This window comes from Zosterops lateralis (assembly GCF_965231275.1).
Source record: "Zosterops lateralis genome assembly, chromosome: 8".
Taxonomy (NCBI): Eukaryota; Metazoa; Chordata; class Aves; order Passeriformes; family Zosteropidae; genus Zosterops; species Zosterops lateralis.
In genome coordinates, this window is record NC_139768.1 from 31,158,473 (window position 1) to 31,179,688 (window position 21,216).

The window sequence follows — 21,216 nt, forward strand, 5'->3', positions numbered from 1 at the left end:
GGACAATGGGGAATAGGTTCAGACTGACAGGAGGAAAATTTAGGTTACACATGTGGAAGGAATTGTTTCCTGTGAGGGTGGTTCCCTGACACCCTGTCAGAGGGTGTCCAGAGAAACTGTGGCTGCCCCTGGATCCCTGGCAGTGTCCAAGGCCAGGCTGGACTTTGGGGCTTGGAGCAGCCTGGGATAGTGGAAGGTGTCCCTGCCCATGGCACAGGGTGAAATTTTGGATCTTCAGGATCTCTTCCAACCCAAACCCTTCTGGATCCTGTGATTCCATGAAAAGACCCACATTGAGAGCTGGCTGCTTCTCTCAGTACCACATTTGTATGTGGCTCTAGTCTGCACATCCTTGTGCTGCAATTCACTTTCTGTTGCAGAGCAACTCCAGGTACAAACCCTCTTTCTTCCTGGAGAGCTTTATGTAACTGTGCTTTTTTTCTCCCCATCATCACCTTGATGTGTCACTCTCGCTGCAGAAAATTTATTCCGAGTTTGGTTGTTATTTCCGTGCTTTCATTTGTTCGAGGTGAGATTGGTAGATGATTGCTCAATGAAGAAAAAGCTCATCTTGTTAAGTAGATAGCTGGATGTGACAGGTCTCATTGTCAATTTAAATCATTGTGCATTGCAAGTGCTTCTTCTGGCATTGTCTGATACAGCTGCAGTGTCAGAGGCATTTTTTCATTACAGATAATAAGGTTCAGACCCTTTAAACATCACTCAAAACATAAAACACCACAGAGCCGAGGTAGAAAACAGCATTTTCAGCCTTGCGGTGCTTGCAGAAATACATAAGAATGTGGATTCCCTATAAATTCCTCCCTGGGCTGTTTAATGTCATTGCAGGCACTATCCTGGTTGACAACATGCTGATCAAGGGGACAGCAGGAGGGCCTGACCCCACCATCGAGCTCTCCCTGAAGGACAACGTGGATTACTGGGTGATCCTGGACCCCATCAAGCAGACCTTGTACCTGAACAGCACGGGCCGGGTGCTGGACAGAGATGTGAGTTTGGGGTTGTTTTTCTCCACTAAGACATTTACTTCTAATTAACCACACTGGAATATAATTCCTGTATCTGTCTTGTCCCCAGATGGATGTGAGCAGAGTTTATCTGATTCTTCTTTTAGGATCTGTTGGGAGCACACAGGAATCTGACTGTATCTGCAAATATTATTGTGGACAAAGACAACTACAGACATCCAAAAACTGATGTTAGGGTTTTATATCCCACCAAACTTGAGTCGTTTGTTGAATTAAATTTTGATTATGGTTTGCTGACTGGGAGAAGTGCTGCTTACGTCGTGCCCTGTGACATTTATCAACAGCCTGCTTTCCTTGTGTACACTGAATTATGAGCTGTGAGAGGTGAAGGAGTCGTGACTGCCACAATTCACTCACAAAGCTTGACATGTTCCATTGAGAACATGCTGGTTCAGATTCTTTTTGTAAGGCAGCCTAAAAACATATCTGCTGTCCTTGTTCCTGATGGTGTTAAGGAAATACTGTCAAGTTAAGTTTGATTTGTATAAAAAGAAAGATGAAAAGCACAAAATAAATAGGAGTGTTCTCATCTAGGCTAATTTCATTGAGGAGAAAACACTCCAAAAATAGAGACATTTCCTCACAGTGTTGCAACCTTGCGACAGAACCTGAAAGTAAAATTGACTTCCAGGTGCTTTAATCAATATGGCAAAAATGCTGCAAAGCTCAGGAGTTCTCCTTGGAGTGCAGGGGAGTTTGTTTTGTATTAGCTTGATTGATTAATTTGTCTTCTTCATGTGTTTTGAGATAAATTCATAAGTACCAAAAACAGCATGCAAATTTCTCCTCATTTCCATTTGCTGGTGAAAGGCACTAATTGAATTCAGCTGTTCTTAATTTTGTTTTAATTCACAAACTGTTTTCCCATGCAAAGCACAAAGCATAGCGGAGTGGTCATGGTGGCAGAAGACTTTCTGGGAAAGAATTGTCACTTCCTCAAGTGCCAACCAGCAGCTGCTGGAGCAGCTTTGGCCTCTCAGGTTTAATTTTAAGTCAGAGCAAAAAATGAGAGCCTGGAATGGAAGGGAAGGCTGGAGGACTACTCTAAAAAAATGTAGGATCCATTCTTATCACCCTACACCCATCCATTGGGAGTTAGGAACCAAAATCCCTGTTGGATCAGTGCTAATTCTTCTTTTCAAGGCCATTTATTGACACTTTTTTCTCACCTTAATGTGAATTGAAGTCAATGCTTTACCAAAGAACCTCATCAGGTTGTTTGAGTTTCAATATTAGTCCCAGTCTAAACCAATTTCCATTATTGTGAGTTCCCAGACATTTTACAGGGATGTACTTTGCCAGAAGTAGACTCAAGTCCTCAGGAAACAAGTGAAGTGTGTACATTTCTTAATTAAATACAGGTAATAATGTGTATACATTGGTATTTAAGGTATTGATTCCTCACTTTTTACTATGAACTGGAACACTTCTTACTTCTAACACTGTGTCCAATCATTCATCTGTGGCTATTTAAGCTCAGTGGGCTATGAGAAGAAAATCTGGGCTTTAAGGTGGGTTAGATTTTGGGTGTGATGCCCTCTGTGCCTCTTTCACATGGGCTCCGGGAATTGCTGTCACTCATAAAGAAAAGGAGAGCAACCCTCAAAACCTCCAGGGAATGAGTAAAAACTATGAAATGTGCCTCATGGGCTTTATTATTTTTGGCTTTTTGGGGATGTGGGTTACTGCTGGGTTAACAGGTGCACTACATGGTCTTGGAAGTATTTTCCAACCTTATGGATTCTCCCAAATGATATTTCCAGCCTTCAGGACCAGGGTTGTTGTATCCCAACACCACAGAACCATTGGGAGGGGTGTGGGAGGGTCCTATTTTATTTACAAAAACCCCAACCTGTTTTTCGCATCTTTCCGCTTAGATCCACTTGAAACTTTGCAGTTCCAGTGAAATTGAAAGTTTTATTAAGTTGAACCTTTAGATTCAGCTTCTTATTACAGAGCAAAAAATGGAATCTCTGATTCACAAATGATCACATTCCAAATATTTGGATATGCTTCCCATTTTTCTCTCCCTGCTGATTTAGGCAGCCTGCTCCTGTCCTTTTTTTATTTCTTGCCTTCCCTGACAGCAAATCTTCCTAGATTCCATTGACTGTTACTAAGAATGGCAGTGTGTTTTCCAAATAAAATCAGATGAAAAGAAAATTTCACGCTTTTCTTCCAAAACTTCAAGTGCTTAGGAAGAATGAGCAGTGATAAATGAGAACTGAAGGTTCAGGGAGCTGCTGAAAGGTGCTGGGATGATTTGTCCCTGTCTTCATAAACAATTTGTGCCATTGTGTCATGGTTTATTTACATATTGTTCTAAATTCAGAATATCAAATATTTATCAAATAGTTATACTCATTTCAAATAGTTATATTATTATTGGGGCTCGCTAATAAATCCAGATATGCTTAGTAGTGACTGCAGCTTATTAAAGACAGCCTAAAAATTCTTGGATCTTACTCAGATGAGTAGTAAAAGCCATTCCAGCCTAAATTTCTTTGCCCACTCATCAATCTGGGAGTTTTAGAGCATTGCTGTGTTCACTGCAGTGAGAAAAGTTGTCCACACTAAAAGTTGTTTCTGAATTATTTGGAAATGTAAATGGTAGCAAACATGCTCTATTTCAGACTTGACCTTTCAATTCAAGACAAGAAAGAAATAAGAAAGACTTTGGGTGTGTCCAGAGGAAACCACAGAGATGCTCCAAGGCCTGGAGCCCCTCTGCTCTGGAGCCAGGCTGGGAGAGCTGGGGGTGCTCACCTGGAGAGGAGAAGCTCCAGGGAGAGCTCAGAGCCCCTGCCAGGGCCTAAAGGGGCTCCAGGAGAGCTGGAGAGGGACTGGGGAGAAGGGACTTGGGACAGGACACAGGGAATGGCTTCCCAGTGCCAGAGGGCAGGGCTGGATGGGATATTGGGAAGGAATTGTTCCCTGGGAGGGTGGGCAGGCCCTGGCACAGGGTGCCCAGAGCAGCTGTGGCTGCCCCTGGATCCCTGGCAGTGTCCAAAGCCAGGCTGGACTTTGGGGCTTGGAGCAACCTGGGACAGTGGAAGGTGTCCCTGCCTGTGGCATGGGGTGGAATGAGAAGATCTTGAAGGTTCCTTTCCACCCAAGCCCTTCCAGGATCCAATGAATTCCAATAACAATAAACCAAAGACTCAAACAGGGTCTGAGGGTCTCTTTATCACAACCTCTCTCCCCCTGCAGCCTCCAGTGTCCATCCAGTCCATTGTGGTGCAGGTGCAGTGTGTGAACAAGAAGGTTGGCACCATCATCAACCACGAGGTTCGGATCGTGGTGCGGGACCGCAACGACAACTCCCCGCAGTTCCAGCAGCAGCACTACCACGTGGCTGTCAATGAGGTCAGAGCTGCCTCCTTCTCCTTCTCCTTCTCCTTCTCCTTCTCCTTCTCCTTCTCCTTCTCCTTCTCCTTCTCCTTCTCCTTCTCTCTCCTTCTCCTTCTCCTCCTCCTCCTCCTTCTTCTCCTCCTCTGGGTGTGGTCACTGCTAAATCCCAGATTTCAGTGCCTCTCCTCTGAAAACCAAAAAAGAAATACGGTTGTTCTCAAATCCCTCCAGATTTGTGCCAGTTCAGAAATGCTCGTCGTTTCAGTTTTTAGCACCTAATGCTGCTTTTCCTTAAGGAATACAAAGTGGAGCACATCTTTCAGCAGAAATATTGCAGAAGACACACAAATTTAAAGCAATGTCTTCATGAATGAAGTGCTGTTTTCTGTTAATTAAAGCACTATTAACAACAAACATGGAAGTGAAACAAATGTGTGTATGAAGAAAAGAAAGTTAAAAACCAGTTTAAAATGGTTTATTAACAATATTGAAGCTTGGCAAAGTGCAGATGTGGTTTATTGCTGTTACTCTGTATTAAATTATGTCTGTGAAATGGATTCTTTTATTTTCTATTATTTATTATGTTTGTGGGGTTTTTGGAATAGAGAGCTATGGATTAGACCACTGAGTCATTTGAAGGAAAAAAAATATATTTTCTTCTTGAGCTGGTACTACTTCATTTCACTTTCCAGTGAAGTTTTTCATTCTGTTAGAGTTTGAATAATCTGCCAATAAGCAGTACAAAAACTCTGTGTTTTAAAGGTTAGTATCTCAGGGCTTTAGTAGTAAGTAGAAGCGGGGACTTACATGAAGTAATAGAAATTATGTGGGCTGAAATTATGTGGAAAATGGAAAGATGGGTCAGTTTCATGCAGGTGAAGGCTGTAAGAAAGTCTGTAAGAAAGAAGTAAAGTTACATTTAAAAAAGAAATAAATATGCAGCCTGGTGGGGGTTTGGTTTGTGGGGTGGGAGTCTGTGAAATAGCATGACTGCTTTGATTTTAATAGACTTGATTTTAAGACATTTCCTATTTTGTAGTGTTTGGGAGATTCAGCTTTTCAAGGCGTCGTCGTGTTGTCTCTGGTCTCCATGACCACGCATGTGCAGGAGACGGCTCATTGCCCTGGGAAGAGGGTGGGACATTGATGAGTTGAGGCCTAATTGACCCAAAAGTGTGGAGGAAAAACCCCCTCAAATCCACACATTATATTGGATCTGCCACTGAGACAAGGATAAACAAGGATTTTCAAACTTCCTGGTTTTAAATTAAAAAGTGTTTCCCTCCAGACACATTTTTGGAACTCCAGCTGTCTGTATGACTTCCCACTGCAATCTGGGAGCACTGGGAAAGTCCTCCAGAGGCTTGCCCATGGTTTTCACATTGGCCTTCACCTGGCCACGGAATTTCTCTGTTTCTACAGACCCAGTGCAGGAACATTTCTGGTCCTGTGTAAAGGCAACATCGACACGAGTCTGAAGTGCTTGTGTGGGTTATGCTGCAGGGCCCAGATCACTTCCAAAACTGGCATCATTTTTGCAGTGAAAGCAAAGACTATGCTAAGAAAACAAGGATTTTCCATAATTAGGGAGAAGTCCAAAAGGCAGAGTGGTAAAAATGTACCATTCCCAATTATTTGTGTTTAGAAATTGAGCAACGTTCTGAGAACACCAAGCATTTATTGGAATTATTGCTGGGCAAAATGCACCATTGCTCTTTCCACCAGCTGCACCCTGATTTAATTAATTTCTTCTTTTCATTTTATCTCTGTTCCACAGATAACATCTGACATGGCACCACTGTGCCCTTGAGCAGCACCCAGTGAGTTCATGCTCTCATTAATTAATTAACAAAAAAATAATTCACAAAGCATCTCAGACTCTCTCAAAGGTTTTAATGAGTGATTAAATGTTTTAATGCTCGTTTATTCTGCTCCTAATTGGCACTGCCTCTGGTGAATTTAGCAACAGGAATGCGCTGGGAGGAAAGGTTTGTGGTTAATTTTTGCTTCTGTTTTCAGGTTGCTTGTAAACCAAAAGGTACAGAAATTTCTCTTATATAGGTAACTTAACTCAAAGAACTCAAAGAAGGAATAGAATTTATTATATTTTGGAGAAATGGAATGGTTTTTATGTCAAGTTGTCTTTATAGTTGAACTGTCCCCAACATATTAAGATGAGTTTGTCGAAGAAGCTGAGGGTAGTTTTAAATAGCACCATAAATCCTGGCTTCACAAGTGGTTTCCATTTGCACATGCTTTAAAATTAAGCCCGGACTTTTCCAGAAGGCTTAGAATGAGATGGATGTGGTAGAATAGTGTCTGTTTCATTTTATACCAAAAGGAGTCTTTATTTTTATACTTGATTGGAATCACTCTGTCCTGAGTTAGTCTAAAAGCTCCCCTAATCCAGGGTGTTTGCTTTGCCAGTGCCCTGGCAAATGCTCCAGAAAAAGCACAAAGATTGGGAAAACATCAGTGGTGCTTCCCTAATGAGTTACCTGTAAAATCCTGTGTGGAGCAGCTCCAGACCAATTCTCTCTTTCCCAGTTGCTCATGGACATGGATATGGTCCCTGCTTTTCTTCCTTACTCCAGGTGTTCTGTAGCCTTTTTTCCAGCATGTTTTATCTTGTGCCGTACTTCCTCATTCTACTACTTCAACATCTTCATCTGGACCCTCAGAACCCTGACACATCTCAAGACATAAAGAGTGTCTGTGGAATATTCTGCCTATTGTCCAACAATCCTTAGGGAATTAAGTGTTTCCTTCCATCATTCCTGCACTTGTACCTATGGAAGACCCTTGGGTAAAGGTGATACCAAATTAAAATGTGCAGAGAAATTGATGTGAGTGGTTTGAAAATGTGTCTTTTGCAGTTAAGAATCGAAATCTTCATTACCTGTTTATTGAGGAATATTTTTTGTCAGGATTTTAATTCTTCTGTTGAAAGTATGGACTTGTCACATGAAGATGGGCTTGTCCTTGTCAGTGTTGATGGAGGCTGGAATGTTTGTTGGCTGAGGTGGCTTAACTGGGAATGGCAGTGCTGGGAATACACATTAAGTTACAAATAATACTGATTTTTTAAAAGTCTGACTTGAAAACAGATTTTCTGTTTCCCCTCCATTTTGGAGCCAGTTTTCCTTTTCCCTTCCTGATGCTTTTACAACTCTAAATATCTCAGCCAGCTCCAACTGCTATCAAAAGCATTAGGAATCTCCACATGGACGTAAAAACAAGTGAAGGTTGATGTCACCATTTTTATGATAATGAGAAATCCTCTGTAGAGTAATTCCCCTGTTTTTATGTGGGACATATTTTTATTTATATGAAAATACCCCATTGTTATTCAGTTAGGAAAAACTCCTGACAATGACATTACCCTGAGGCTAAATTTGACCATATTGGTGGCTTGAAGATTTGAGTTATTACCGTATTAAACCAAAGTTCTGCAGCTGAGTTAAAATTCAGAAGAATTAAGCAGCTCAGTTAATATTCCATGGGCAAATCTATGGCATTTCCACAAGGGGTTTAAATTTATGGAGCCTACTACAGGGATTAGGAAGTAAAATTTTGTACTGCTGAGGCCAGTGGTGGTGTCTGTGTTTTGTGTTAAGCACAACTTATCTGGATCATTTTTATCTGAGCTAAATACAGCTCCAATTCTGCATTGCCTGGGGTTTATAAAACTGACTTTCTTTGCTCTTAGTTTTTCACTTTCCTGAGTCCTACAGGGCAAGTCAAGAGCACTTAATAGCAGATTCTGTTTGGAAGTGGAGGTGAAGTCCTTAGAGCACTGTTGAAGTCAGTATTTATTAAATGTGTGTAATCTTAGAGCTGCTTGTAAGCCGAAATTTTGGAGCTGGTTCGTTTATTTAGTTTGTTGGAATTTTTTTCTCCTTTAATTTAAACATCAGAAATGGGAATCCTTTGCAAAATAAGAGCCTTTCTTGAACTTCAGTCATCTCAAAACTTTGGGTTTGGGCTGTTGAGAATTAGAACTTGTGCTGAATTTTCATTTCTTGTGGCGTAATTATTCCTGTCTTTTTCCTTGTGGTATTGAGATAATTAATCTCTGCAGGTAGACATCATCAAAAGAGCGTTAGCTCGGAATGATTAACTGTAAATCTGGCTTTGCTCTGCTCTTCAGGGCCACTCTGAAAAATTATTCATTTTTAACTTTGTAAATAGGCAATAATAAGGAAATTTATTTTCCAAAGGTTTTATGGAAGAGCTGAACGTTCCTGTCTGCATCTTGACTTCTAATAGTCATTAATCATGCTGAAGGAAGTTTTTAAGCATAACAGCCGTAGACTCTGGAAGAAGAAGATTTATTGTGTGCATCCCCTCTCTATTTGTTTAATTGCATTCTTTTTGGAATTTTCCTTGTTTCGTGTCATCATGATTCTTTTCCACTGGATTGAGTTTCCAGGGAGATGATTATCCTCAGGCTGTCGCTGACACTCCTGAAATTCTTTCTTTGCAATCCCTAACGTTTCGTTTTGCATAAGGTAGAACTCTCAGCATGGCTAAACCCTTTGAGGCACAACTTCAGGCCCTTTCCCTGGGACATACCAAAGGTTCCTATGGAGAAACAAAATTACACTCTTTCAGTGAAGGAATTTTTCCCAATGTCCAAGCTGAGCCTCCCCTGGCACAGCTTGAGGCCCTTTCCCCTTGTCCTGTCCCTGTTCCCTGGCAGCAGAGCCCGACCCCCCCCGGCTGTCCCCTCCTGTCAGGGACTTGTGCAGAGCCACCAGGTCCCCCCTGAGCCTCCTTTTCACCAAGCTTAATTTTATTGGAGGAACGGAGTTCCTCCTTGTTGTTCCAACAAGGAAGTGACAGCAGTATCTCAGAAATCACTCACAAATTGTGGGAAAATGTATTATAGCCTTATTACACTTATTATAGCTGGTTAATGGGAAATATCGTAGTAAAAATCAGCACAATGCTGAGATCTCTGTGTAAAATGTTTGTGAATCTTGGAGTGCTGAGGGCCTCTCCCACATGATTGGAAGTGGATTTGAAGTATTGAGTTAAGAGCTTGTCTGAATTTTCCTGAAGGCTACAGGCATCTCTAATGTGAGATTTTGAACAGGCTGGAAATCACAGAACAATGGAATAGTCTGAGCTCGGAGGGACCCACCAGGATCATCCAGTCCAACTCCTGGCCATGCACGTCTGCACACCCCAACAATCCCACCCTGGGCATCCCTGAGAGCATTGTCCAAACACTGTTGGAGCTCTCTCATGAAGGAGTGCAGGGGATTTTTTTTCCAGTGTTCTTTTCTAGTATCATTTGTGTTGCATGAAAGAAAAATTAGATAAAATGAAAACGTGCCTGTCCTGAAGGTCTGCACATCTGCAGTCAGTTATTCTGGGTGTAATACATCAAATGCAAGACTTCAGCTTTTGACTTTTACTGTTAGAGCATGGAATTGGAGTTCTGGTGTTTACTGATGTGTCATTTCTGCAACTGTCTCCTTTGTTATCACTTAATAATGTGCTTTATAGTGCTGGAGCCTTTTTATGTTGGCCACTATTTATCTGCAGACTGTCAGAATGGACTGGTGGGAGCTGTGCCAGCAGCTAGAGGGTGTCTGTCATCTCCTGGGCTGCTGGATGTGACAGCATTTTTACAATATTTAATAGTGTTAAATATATATATTTTAAAAATTGTAATATGCGACACCATCTGCAGAACAGGGTCCAGTGCTGAGATCCTCAACATAAAGATGTGGATTTGTTGTGATGAGTGATGAGGCCATGGAGGCGCTGGAGCCCCTCTGCTCTGGAGCCAGGCTGGGAGAGCTGGGGGTGCTCACCTGGAGAGGAGAAGCTCCAGGGAGAGCTCAGAGCCCCTGCCAGGGCCTAAAGGGGCTCCAGGAGAGCTGGAGAGGGACTGGGGACAAAGGATGGAGGGACAGGACACAGGGAATGGCTTCCCAGTACCAGAGGGCAGGGATATATGGGATATTGGGCAGGAATTGTTCCCTGGGAGGGTGGGCAGGCCCTGGCACAGGGTGCCCAGAGCAGCTGGGGCTGCCCCTGGATCCCTGGCAGTGTCCAAGGCCAGGCTGGACTTTGGGGCTTGGAGCAGCCTGGGACAGTGGGAGGTGTCCCTGCCCATGGCAGGGGTGGGGATTAAATGATCTTTAATGTCTCTTCCAACCCAAACCAATCTGGCATTCTACATGTCAGATGTCTCCAGAGCTGCTCCTCTCGGATCCATCCGGGAGCACCAGGACTTTGTCCTGTTTGGACAACAGAAACCTGTCAGGTTTCCATCACATGCTACCCCATGACCAGCCAGCACAGTGCCTGGATCTTTCCACTAATGGGACCATTGTGGATTAACTGGTTAAACTCTCTTATTTCGAGTTACAGGATGTCAGTGCTCAGGCAGGGCCTGAGAGGAGAGGTGGGAGCTGCCCTGGGCTGAGGGATCCACAGGCTCATCCCAGCCCTCAGCCAGGCCCACAGGGTCTCAGGAAAACTGGGTTAAAGAGGGGAAAAGGGGGTTAAGTGAGGGGAAAATGCCATGTGGCAGCAAGGAGTGAGAAGAAGGTGGTGAGGAGGAGCTGGGAGTTAAGACACTGAGCCTGGGCTAGAAGGCTGGGATAGGGCACAGTGCTGGTTTGTGTCCCTCTGACCCCATCCCAATGTATTTTTTGCTGGCAGGATGTTAAATCAATGTTCCCCATAGCCTCTGTTCTGCCTGGTAGTGGAGGACAGAGGCCGCCCAGGCAGTGCCAGGGTGCCTGGTCTCCCTCTTTTCCCTCAAGAACATTGGCTTTTCCTCTCCTGGGCTGCTGAGGAGGCACCAAGAGTGTGCCTGAGGAGGTGTCAAGGAGCAGCCCATCCCCAGCAGGTGGGAGAACCCCCTGCAAACCTCCTGGAACTTTTCCCAGCTGGATTTCAGGTTACTTTGGTCTTCTGTTCCCTTCTCCCTCACACATCCCAACCCATGAGGGCACTGACAACTTCCTACACCCACGTGTGACGCTTCTTCTGCCTGTTCCAGGAGTAAATAAGCCAAGTTAGTAGCAAAACAAGAACATAAAGAGTTGTGGTGTAAGTGTGTATAATGCTGGTATTATAAATTAAGCCCCACTTGTTTTACCATAAAAAGGCTTCAAATTGGTGGGTTTTATTTCAAAGATTCAGTATTCTCAGCCCTGAAAATGCTTCCCAGAGAACTCTGCCAACTATTACACCCTTAATTAGCAGCTTTATAAATAAAACAGGAACTATGAGTGCAGGAGGAAATAGGGAGTTAAGTCTTTGCTTTATTGTGAGCACTACAAAATAAGAACGTGAAATAACATCCACATCTGCACCAAATGCTGGAATGACTCTGTCTTTTGCCCCCTGCTCTTTTTCCAACATTTCAAACCTTTTTAGGCCCTCTAGGCTTATATATGTTCAGCAGCTTTATGTTAAGTTCAGGGGAAAAGGAGAGGGGACAGTGGGACTCTGGGAATTTAAGGGCCAAAAATCTGGGGATGATGAGAGCACCAGGGAGCAAGGGTTGTGATGAATCCACAAGTGTTTGTTCATTTGTTCTTCACTTTCAGGTTGATTACTTGCAAAGTTTCCTGAATATTTAAATTCAGAAACGATGACTCCCAAGAAATCTTCTGTCTTTGCTCTCAATGGGCCTTGATTTCATGCTATTTATCTGCACTAGGATAATTATAAATTGATTCATTTTCAAAACATCATTTAATGGGTATTCAATTGCTGCCAACACAATATTGGAGCAACAGCATCACTCCTATGTTTGCTCAAAGCCATGAAGCTCTATGGGTGTTTGTGTTTGCATGTAACAATATTAATCTGGCTCTGTTCACGTTGCTATGAAGATGGTGTCAAATAAGTTCTGTTTACATTTGCAGCTCGTCCTTGTTTTCCTTCCTGAGTCTGAAAAATGAGCTTTTATTTGGTTTAATCTATATTTATTTCATGGGTTCTTTCAGGTTTAAAGAGTGTTTTTCTCATTTTTGTCTTTTTATTTTAAAAAGAGGAAGTTCTGTCTTGATGTGTTATAGACCCAAGCTAGGGGGAAAAATAAATTTAAAATTAACTTCAAAACCTTAAGGTTTTAATGGGGATCTCTTGCTGTTCTTGCAGTTAACTCCAGTTGGAACAACGATCTTCACAGGATTTTCTGGGAACAATGGTGCTATTGACATTGATGATGGTCCCAATGGCCAGATAGAATATGTTATCCAGTACAATCCTAATGACAAGGTACAGCCATTCAGGCTTTTCCCCTCCATGTATATTTATATTTATATTTATATTTATATTTATATTTATATTTATATTTATATTTATATTTATATTGTTTATATTTATATTGTTTATGTTTAGATTTAGATTTAGATTTAGATTTAGATTTATTTATATAACGTGAAGTAGCAAATGAACATTTCATGCTGTTGGACATGAAATGTTTTCCTTCATGTTAAGTATCCTGTCTGTCCGTGAGCCCTGTAACCACAGATGAATTTACCTTCCCTCTCATTGCCTGGCTGTCAGCAGCTGGATTATTTCACTTTCAGTAATGCCCAGACAAGTTGTGTCTGTCCCATCCCTGGAAGTGTCCAAGGCCAGGTTGGACAGAGTTTGGAGCAGCCTAGGATCGTGGAAGGTGTCCATGGCAGGGGGTGGCACTGAATGGGCTTCAGGATCTCTTCCAACCCAAACCACTCTGGGATTCCAGGATTTGTGTTTTGCCTTAGTATAAATCTTGTAATTAACTTCTCCCCTCTCAGTGGGAATGATGAATGTTTTATCCCAAAAGATGAGTGCCACACTCAGACTATCCCCAGTTATTTATCAGTCTGGAACTCACTTCCCCATCCTGTTTTCCTGCCCACCACAGACACCTGCAGCATGAGGAATTTAACACTCATTCTCATTTAATTGCTGAAAAACAAGCTGCAATTTTAGCAGTTATTTAAGCTTTTAGAGGAAAAAGGCCTTGTTGTGTGATGTAAAGAAACAACATTCCTGTGTGCCTCTGCTGTGTTTGGAATCTTGTATTGCTGTTACCTGATCAAAATACTTAAATATTAACTGCCTTTGACACTGGGAGAATAGCATGGAAAGATGGGGTTTTGTTTAATTAGATTAATTTGATAATGAAATTGCAATTGGATCTCAGGTCAGAAATTTGTGCCCTCCTGCCAGTTGTTGCTCCAACTTTATTACCTGAGTCTGTGGAAGCAAATACACGGAACAAATGAAATTTCACCCGGTTTAACATCTGCATTTACCCTGAAATGTGAATTTCCTCAGATAGGAGCATATGCATGAATTGGCACCTAAATGTTGATGTTCTCAGCTTGTTTAGCACTTCACTGCCCTCATGAAAGGCAGAATAAAGAGCAAATAAGTACAATGATGTGGATTTCTTATCTCTATTGCTTCAGCATTTGTTCTGAACGCACCACTGCAAATCCAGTATGGCAAAGGGGAAAGGACCAGACTAGTCCAACATTTGTGGTTAGAAGTAGCAATGGATACATAAAGAATCCAGCAGAATTCTGTCCTGTACAGATTCATTATTGTAGGGTTCTTCAGGAGGAAACTGGGCAAGGAAAAAACATAGAAAGCTGTATAATCTCTGATCTGAAGAGCAGATGCAGCCTAGGAATACCAGCCAAGGCATCAATCCCATTGTGGCCCTGCTACAACACATCTTAACTCTGAGGCATGTTCAGTTTTATTGTGTTGTTTTCTCGTTTGCAGACTTCCAACAGGACCTTTGATATTCCTCTCACTTTGTCTGGAGCAGTAGTTCTGAGGGAAAGACTAAATTACGAAGAAAAGACTCGTTATTTTGTCATTGTTCAAGCAAATGTGAGTATAAATCTCTCGAAGGCCATTTATGCCCCTGATTTAGGTGAGGGTTTAGTTTCCTTCCCAAGGAAAGGCAGAGCTTTGCTGAAACACCGGCTCTGATAAATCCTCTTCTACTGAAGATCTAATTTAAGATTTATCCAGGCTGTTGAAAGCTCAGGCATATTATTACTGCTTAAAAAAGCTTGCTCAGTGTGTGACAAGCCTACCTTTTTGGCACAAGGAACAACTTCCAAATGTGCAGTGTAGCCCATGCAGAAAAGTGCAGCCTCATGGCGCTAAATGTCCATTTTCCAACAAATCTGGCGAGGTTAATTTTCACTCAGATGAGTTTAATGGACAGAATTTCATTGCATCCTTCATGTTGAAAATGCATTTTGTTATAAGGAGATGATTTTTCCTTCAAGTCATGCCGCAAGTATATGGAGAGGTTTTTCCAGAGTGGCTGGCAGTGGATAACTCGCACTGAGAAGAAAAGTGATGTATAAACTGTATCTCAGATATCTGTCATCAGAGTGGGGTTTTGGTGCTCTTGAGGGCTGTGAAAGCTTTTTTCCCTTTCTATCCTTCTGATAACAACTGAAATGAAAACTTCTCTTCTGTTGTTCATGGCTGTTGTGATACATCTCCATTCATGGGAAATGATATTTGCTCTGAAGCAACAGGAGATCCTGATTCCGTACCTTCACATTCCTGTCATCTCTCTGATGCAGAAATGCAGATATATCTTGAAATCTCTTTTCTTACATATTTTGTGGCATGTTCAGCATTCTGCCAGCAGAAGCCAGGCTTCAGGGGTGGATCAGTGCTCCTTGCACCTCTGCCCTTGTTCTCAGGTGAGACCCCACCTGCAGAGCTGCCCCAGCCCTGGGGCCCAGCACAGGAGGGACCTGGAGCTGCTGGAGAGAGCCCAGGGGAGGCTCCAGGATGAGCAGAGGGATGGAGCAGCTCTGCTGGGAGGAAATGCTGGGAGAGCTGGGATTGTTCAGCCTGGAGAGGAGAAGCTTTGGGGTAACCCAGTTGTGACCTTCCATGGCCTGAAGGAGCTCCAAGGATGGAGAGAGAACTTTTCAGAGGAATGGAGTGCCAGGACAAGGGGGAATGGCTTCAAACTGACAGAAAGCAGGGCTGGATGGGATATTGGGAAGGAATTGTTCCCTGGGAGGGTGGGCAGGCCCTGGCACAGGGTGCCCAGAGCAGCTGGGGCTGCCCCTGGATCCCTGGAAGAGTCTGAGAGACAGGCCTGAGCGCCCCTCTCAGCTGGGGCTCCTCTCCAGCCTGGACAGCCCCAGCTCCCTCAGCCTTTCCTGGGCACCCACATGCTCCAGGCCCTTCCTCAGCTCCACCAGCTCCCTGGCCCTGCTGTGCTCAGGATCCAGGGCTGGACACAGCACTGCAGAGGTGCCTCCAGGGCTGCCCACAGGGCCCCCATCCCTCCCTGCCCTGCTGGGAATTCTCTTCCTGCTGCCCATCCAGCTCCCCTTGCTGGGAAAAACCATCAAGCACAGTCCATCCCTGGAAGTGTCCAAGGGCAGGTTGGACGTTGGGGCTTGGAGCAGCCTGGGATAGTGGAAGGTGTCCCTGCCCATGGCAGGGGTGACACTGGAGGGGCTTTAAAGACTCTTCTAACCCAAAACATTCTGGGATTCTATAACTCCACAGGCTGCATTGAATTCTCTCTGGTGTGTATTATGCAATCACACTCCTCTGATTATACTCCCAGTGCTTTGTTGTCCTTGCATCCTGAAGATACTGCTGAAAATTGATTAATCTCTATCTGCTTTGATCCAGAATTACTCAGAAGCACTTACTGGAGGAATGGGGAAATGGTTTAGTTGATGATGAAAGCTGCTCCTTCTACCTGGAATTGTTTTTCGTCATTGACCATGAAGAAAGATGAATGCAGAAATTCCCACATTTACTCTAAATGAGTGGACTGTAAAATAGGGAAAAAAAATTGTATCCAATCCAATTTAGAGCAATGGCCTCTTCATCTTACACAGATGATATTATTAAACAGCATAAATTAAAAAAAAAAATAAAAATGGCTTTTTTTTCCTTTCATTGTTACATTAGGATAGGAGGGCAAGACGTAATTCATGGCACATATTCCCCCCCATGATTTTAACTTCGCAAAGGAAAGCTCACGCTGCAGTTCCTCTGTGAATATGAGAATATTTTTTGAGTATTTTAAACAAAATATTAGCTCGTCATGATGTTTCTTCTTTAAATGAAAAAAGAAGACTTGAACTGTTGTTAATGTGTACTTTGGGTATAACCACAACAATTTCTGATTATAAATAAGGCACAGGGCCTTTTTCTCTTCTATGGACATGCTGCATTATTATAATTTTAGTCTTACAGTTTTCCCAAGCTGTGTTATTTCTGAGTGATAGATGTCTTGCAGTATTTCTTCACTTTTTCTCTTCATTTTACTTGTGAACCTTTCAGGTCAGCTCTGAGCCTGAAGTTCCTGTAATTACTCCTAGAACATGGATAATTCTGACACTTATATATTTTATCCTTAGCCTTGCCTAAAACCTTTTGGGTGGTTCTTTCTAGAAGGTTTTTAGGAGATCTTTTAGAGCAGATTCTGAATTCGGGGAGTCTCATCAGATGGACCTGGTTTGCTCCACAGGACCGAGCCCAAAACCTGAACGAGCGGAGGACAAGCACGACCACCCTGACCGTGGACGTGCTTGACGGGGACGATTTGGGACCAATGTTCCTTCCCTGTGTGCTGGTGAACAACACCCGGGACTGCAGACCTCTCACCTACCAGGCCAGCCTGCCAGAGCTGACAGATCCTGTAAGTCCTCTGGGATTTTTCCAGGTTTTGTCTCTTTGCCCGTCATCTTGTCCTGTAGGCGCAGCTGAGAGATGTCGCTGAAAGGTCACCTGTGCTTGATGCCATGTTTTGTGTGCCAAGCAAGAGGAAACCAAGGTAAGATGCATTTGGGAATGACGGTGAAATTCTAGCTTGGATCCAGTGCCAAACTGCCTGTTGGCTGCAAGGGCTGAGTCTTGCAGAAGTTCAGTAAATTTTGGAATTGCTTTTCCTGATCTGTCTGTGTTTCGCTCTCAAAATATCCCCAAGAAGCACTTTTGGGAGGGCACTTGACATTATTCCATTGAGGTTTGTTATAAACCATAGGAGAAAGATTTTTGAGAAGAGGAAGCATTAGTCACTGACTCCCGAAACGATTTTTGTTGCTATTATCAGGTTTTTATCAAGAGACATTGAAGAGCGATGGGGGTTTATCTCATGTAGGTCCTTGTGCTAAGTCTGTCAGTTAATACATCCATGGGGTCAGGATAACGGTGAGTGTAAAGCTCATTTCACACTCCATGCACAGATGAATCCAAAAATGAGGTGAGAACTTCATCATTTGTTGTTGCAACTTGGTGCCAGTTGTCATTCCTTACAGTAGAGCTCCTGCTTGGCAATCTGCACTTCTGGTGTGTGGGAGAAGGGAATACAGGTGACCTCACCCCTGATGAGTAACAGCTGTGGTAATTACCAATACAGCCTCACCCCTGATGAGTCACTGCTATATCCAATAAACATAAGGGTGATAAAAGGGAGTGGGTTAGCTGGTGAGAAAGGATTATGAAGGAGCAGGATCACGAAGAAGAAGGCTCCTGAGGTGTGAGAATCACTGCTGTGAGGTCAGTCTGGGTGTACAGTTAGAACCTGTTGTTGGAACCTGAAGTCAGTCTGCACACTGATCCCTGCAGTCACAGTCCGCACACTGATCCCTGCGGTCACAGTCCGCACACTGATCCCTGCAGTCACAGTCTGTCTGGGTAAAAGCTGCAGTCACAGTCTGCACACTGATCCCTGCAGTCACAGTCTGGCTGGGTAAAAGCCTGCAGTCAGTCTGCACGCTGATCCCTGCAGTCACAGTCTGGCTGGGTAAAAGCCTGCAGTCAGTCTGCACACTGATCCCTGCAGTCAGAGTTCAGCAGGAAATAACCAGCAGTCAGAGGCTGCAAGGGAAATCTCCAGTAGGAGCTTGTGCAGCCAGAGTCAGTGAATAGTTGGAGTCAGGATGGCTGAGCTGTGAAGAGGAATAAACCAGGAGCCTTTTCATGCTGTGATAAACAAGAAGTCTGTGTCTCTGCTCATTTCTGCCCTCTAACAAGAAAGCTGCTGCAACACTGGTGGGCAGAACAGAAAGAGGGATTGCTGAATTAATATCAATATGTGACCTTTGATTCATATATCTAAGAATATTAAAAGGCAGAACCAATCGACTCACCAGGTATTGTTCCACCTGATTAACTCTGACATTAAGGTGACATTAAAATAATGTTAAGCTTTGACATTAAGGTTTTTAAGTTTGGTTGCTTGTCACAGCACACTCTGTGTCCTGCTGCCTCCAGCCAAGGGCAAATTGAGGTTGGAAGTGTGGAGATGCCTGCTCTTCCCTGACTTATCTCCTTTCTTGTCCTGTGCCTCATAGTCTTTTCCCATCCCACACATTTTGGTGTCTTGCTTGGTGTGGCCTCAGGATTCCTGCTGGAGTTATCCTTAGGATGGGTCAAGGGGAGAGATGATCCATATTTAACCTTGGAGTATTGATTTCCACATCTTCCCCACACACACTTCTACATCTTGGTGTACTTAAAAACACTTTTTGTAGCTTTTTGTGTTGCATTTGGGACTTAGTGGATCACAGAATCACTGCGTTGGAAGAGACCTCCAAGATCGAGTCCAAACCAACCCTTACACCTCAACTAAACCATAGCACCAAGTGCCACATCCAGGGATGGTGATCCCACCTCCTCCCCAGGCAGACCATTCCAGTACTTTATCACCCTTTCTGTAAAAAACTTTCTTCATAATATCCACCCTCTATTTCCCTTGGTGCAGCTTGAGACTGTGTCCTCTTGTTCTGTCAGTTGCTGCCAGGAGCAAGAGTCCAACCCCCACCTGGCTAAAACCACCTTTCAGGGAGTTGTAGAGAGTGACAAGGTCACCCCTGAGACTCCTTTTCTCCAGGCTAAACAACCCCAGCTCCCCAGCAAAGAACTGCTTTTACTTTAAATTCTTTGGGCTTGGTGGCCTTTTAAGGACAGAGACAACTCCCTATCCAGCTGAGTGTGTAGGGCCTCCTCAGGGTGAGCACCCAGACTACACAGGATGAGGGACTGTGACCCTATTTCACCTGCACAGATCTGTTATAATTCCCAGTGTGGGAGCAGATGAGGCAGGAATTACAAATAACTGGGGGGTTTTATGGTTTTTTATCTGGTTATCTGAAGATATAACACAAACTTTTGTTTACTATACAATTTTTATGGTGCTTCCTCTCAGTCAGAGGATTCCAGCTCTGGCTCTGCTCCTGCCCTTGGCCAGCCATGTTGCTAGAGGACATGAAAGAACTACACTCACCCGTCAAGTTGAGAAGTGAAGAGAGAGAGGAAGTTTATTATGATTTGGGGTTTAAATAGGGTTTCGAATTTGTTCAGGGATTGGGGGACGAGAGTAACACCTCTCTGACCCCAGTGGTCAACTTAGAAGTCCCTCAATTTGTCCTTCCCCCTGGAAAGGAATGCATGTTTACAAAGTCTTGTTTTTGTTACAAGCGTGAAAACTCCAATACAAAAATGTAAAAACATCAGAAGGCTGAAAAATCAAAACGACACAGGCACATTCCCTTCTGGAAGACAAAGCAGTGTCTGCCAGGAGAGGGGCTGGGCCAGGAAAAATCTGACCTGGGATTTAGGTACTGAGCTGCAAAACTCATTTACTTAAACTTCCTGAGCTCAGGAGCAGCTGCATTTGTTTGTTTTTTAGCTTTCCTTGTGTCAAACTGCCCCTGATCTATGAAATGAGACCACGAACCCTTTTCTGTTTATTTCTTTGCAGCACTTTTGATAAACCTAAGTAGAAGTTACACCTTGAACCTCAAATATTTACTTGGCTTTTAAGCGATAATTCCTTTAGAAGATATGGATGACACCTGGATTCACCCAGGAAACATTTATATTACTTTTATCCTTTACATTTTTATGTATTATATTTAGTCTTTACTAAGCTACTCCATAGCTCCCATTACCCTACTCCCTAGGCTAAAGGACTATTTTTAGTTTAACACCATCTTTTTATTATTTTTAATTTTCTTTTTAATTTTTAAATGAAGATGAGATGGAATATTAATAAATGAGGGACAAAGTTGAAATATGAATTATTCAGAGGCAGTAGCTGGAAAGAGTTCTGCTTTACTGGGCAAGATGTCCACTCAGCTGACCCCTAAAATAAAGCATTTAATGTCACTGGTAAGAGTAATATTTTTGTCCAATATAGTTGGAATCTATCCATGAATTTACTGAAGTAAAAAGCTGGGAATTAATTACTTGCTATTAGCTGAATTTCAATGTCTAAGAAAGTGTGTGTTGATTGTTGATTAGAATTGGGGATTTTTGTTGTTGTTGTTACATTGCTTTATATTATAGTTTAGTGTTTCTGTATCTGATCAGCTCTGGTAATTAATTTTTTCCCCCTCTTGTATCAGGAAGACTTGAATAAATTAGCATTTATTATCAGGATGTGCAAGTCATCACGTGGAGTAAAAAAATACAACCTCATGAATATCTCACAACATGGGCAAGAGAATTTCTCCTCCTTTTTTCCCCCTTTAGTCCATTCCTGCCACACTTGCATCATGAAGGTTTCCTCTACTTCCGTACTCTGTGTTTTCCATCATTATGCAAAGAAGAAAAGCCTGTTAAGCAGCAAAATATAGATTAGATTTATTTAATTAATTGCTGGACTAGATTTGCAACAGTGGGATTTATTTTGGGGTTCCATGGGGTAATTATGAGCCTGTATGGGCACAAGACATTCCATGACAACAAGGACTTTGTACTAAATCCAGATTCGAGCTCACTCTCCTACAAGTTCCTTCTTCTTGCACCTCTGATGGATCCTACTGCATGG

The 21,216-nt window shown here is 43.0% G+C and overlaps 1 protein-coding gene across 4 annotated transcripts in view; it reads left to right on the forward strand.

Annotated features, from left to right (window-relative positions):
- The window catches only part of PCDH15 (protocadherin related 15), a gene marked incomplete at both ends in the record, with an annotated part of 270,634 nt that overhangs the window by 65,456 nt on the left and 183,962 nt on the right, over positions 1–21,216 (forward strand). For all 4 annotated transcript variants that reach the window (XM_083865850.1, XM_083865852.1, XM_083865853.1 and 1 more), the window contains 5 exons: positions 850–1,010; positions 4,260–4,415; positions 12,534–12,653; positions 14,160–14,270; positions 16,909–17,079. In XM_083865850.1, coding sequence (XP_083721976.1) covers positions 850–1,010; positions 4,260–4,415; positions 12,534–12,653; positions 14,160–14,270; positions 16,909–17,079 — 719 coding nt within the window. The remainder of the gene's footprint in view (positions 1–849; positions 1,011–4,259; positions 4,416–12,533; positions 12,654–14,159; positions 14,271–16,908; positions 17,080–21,216) is intronic.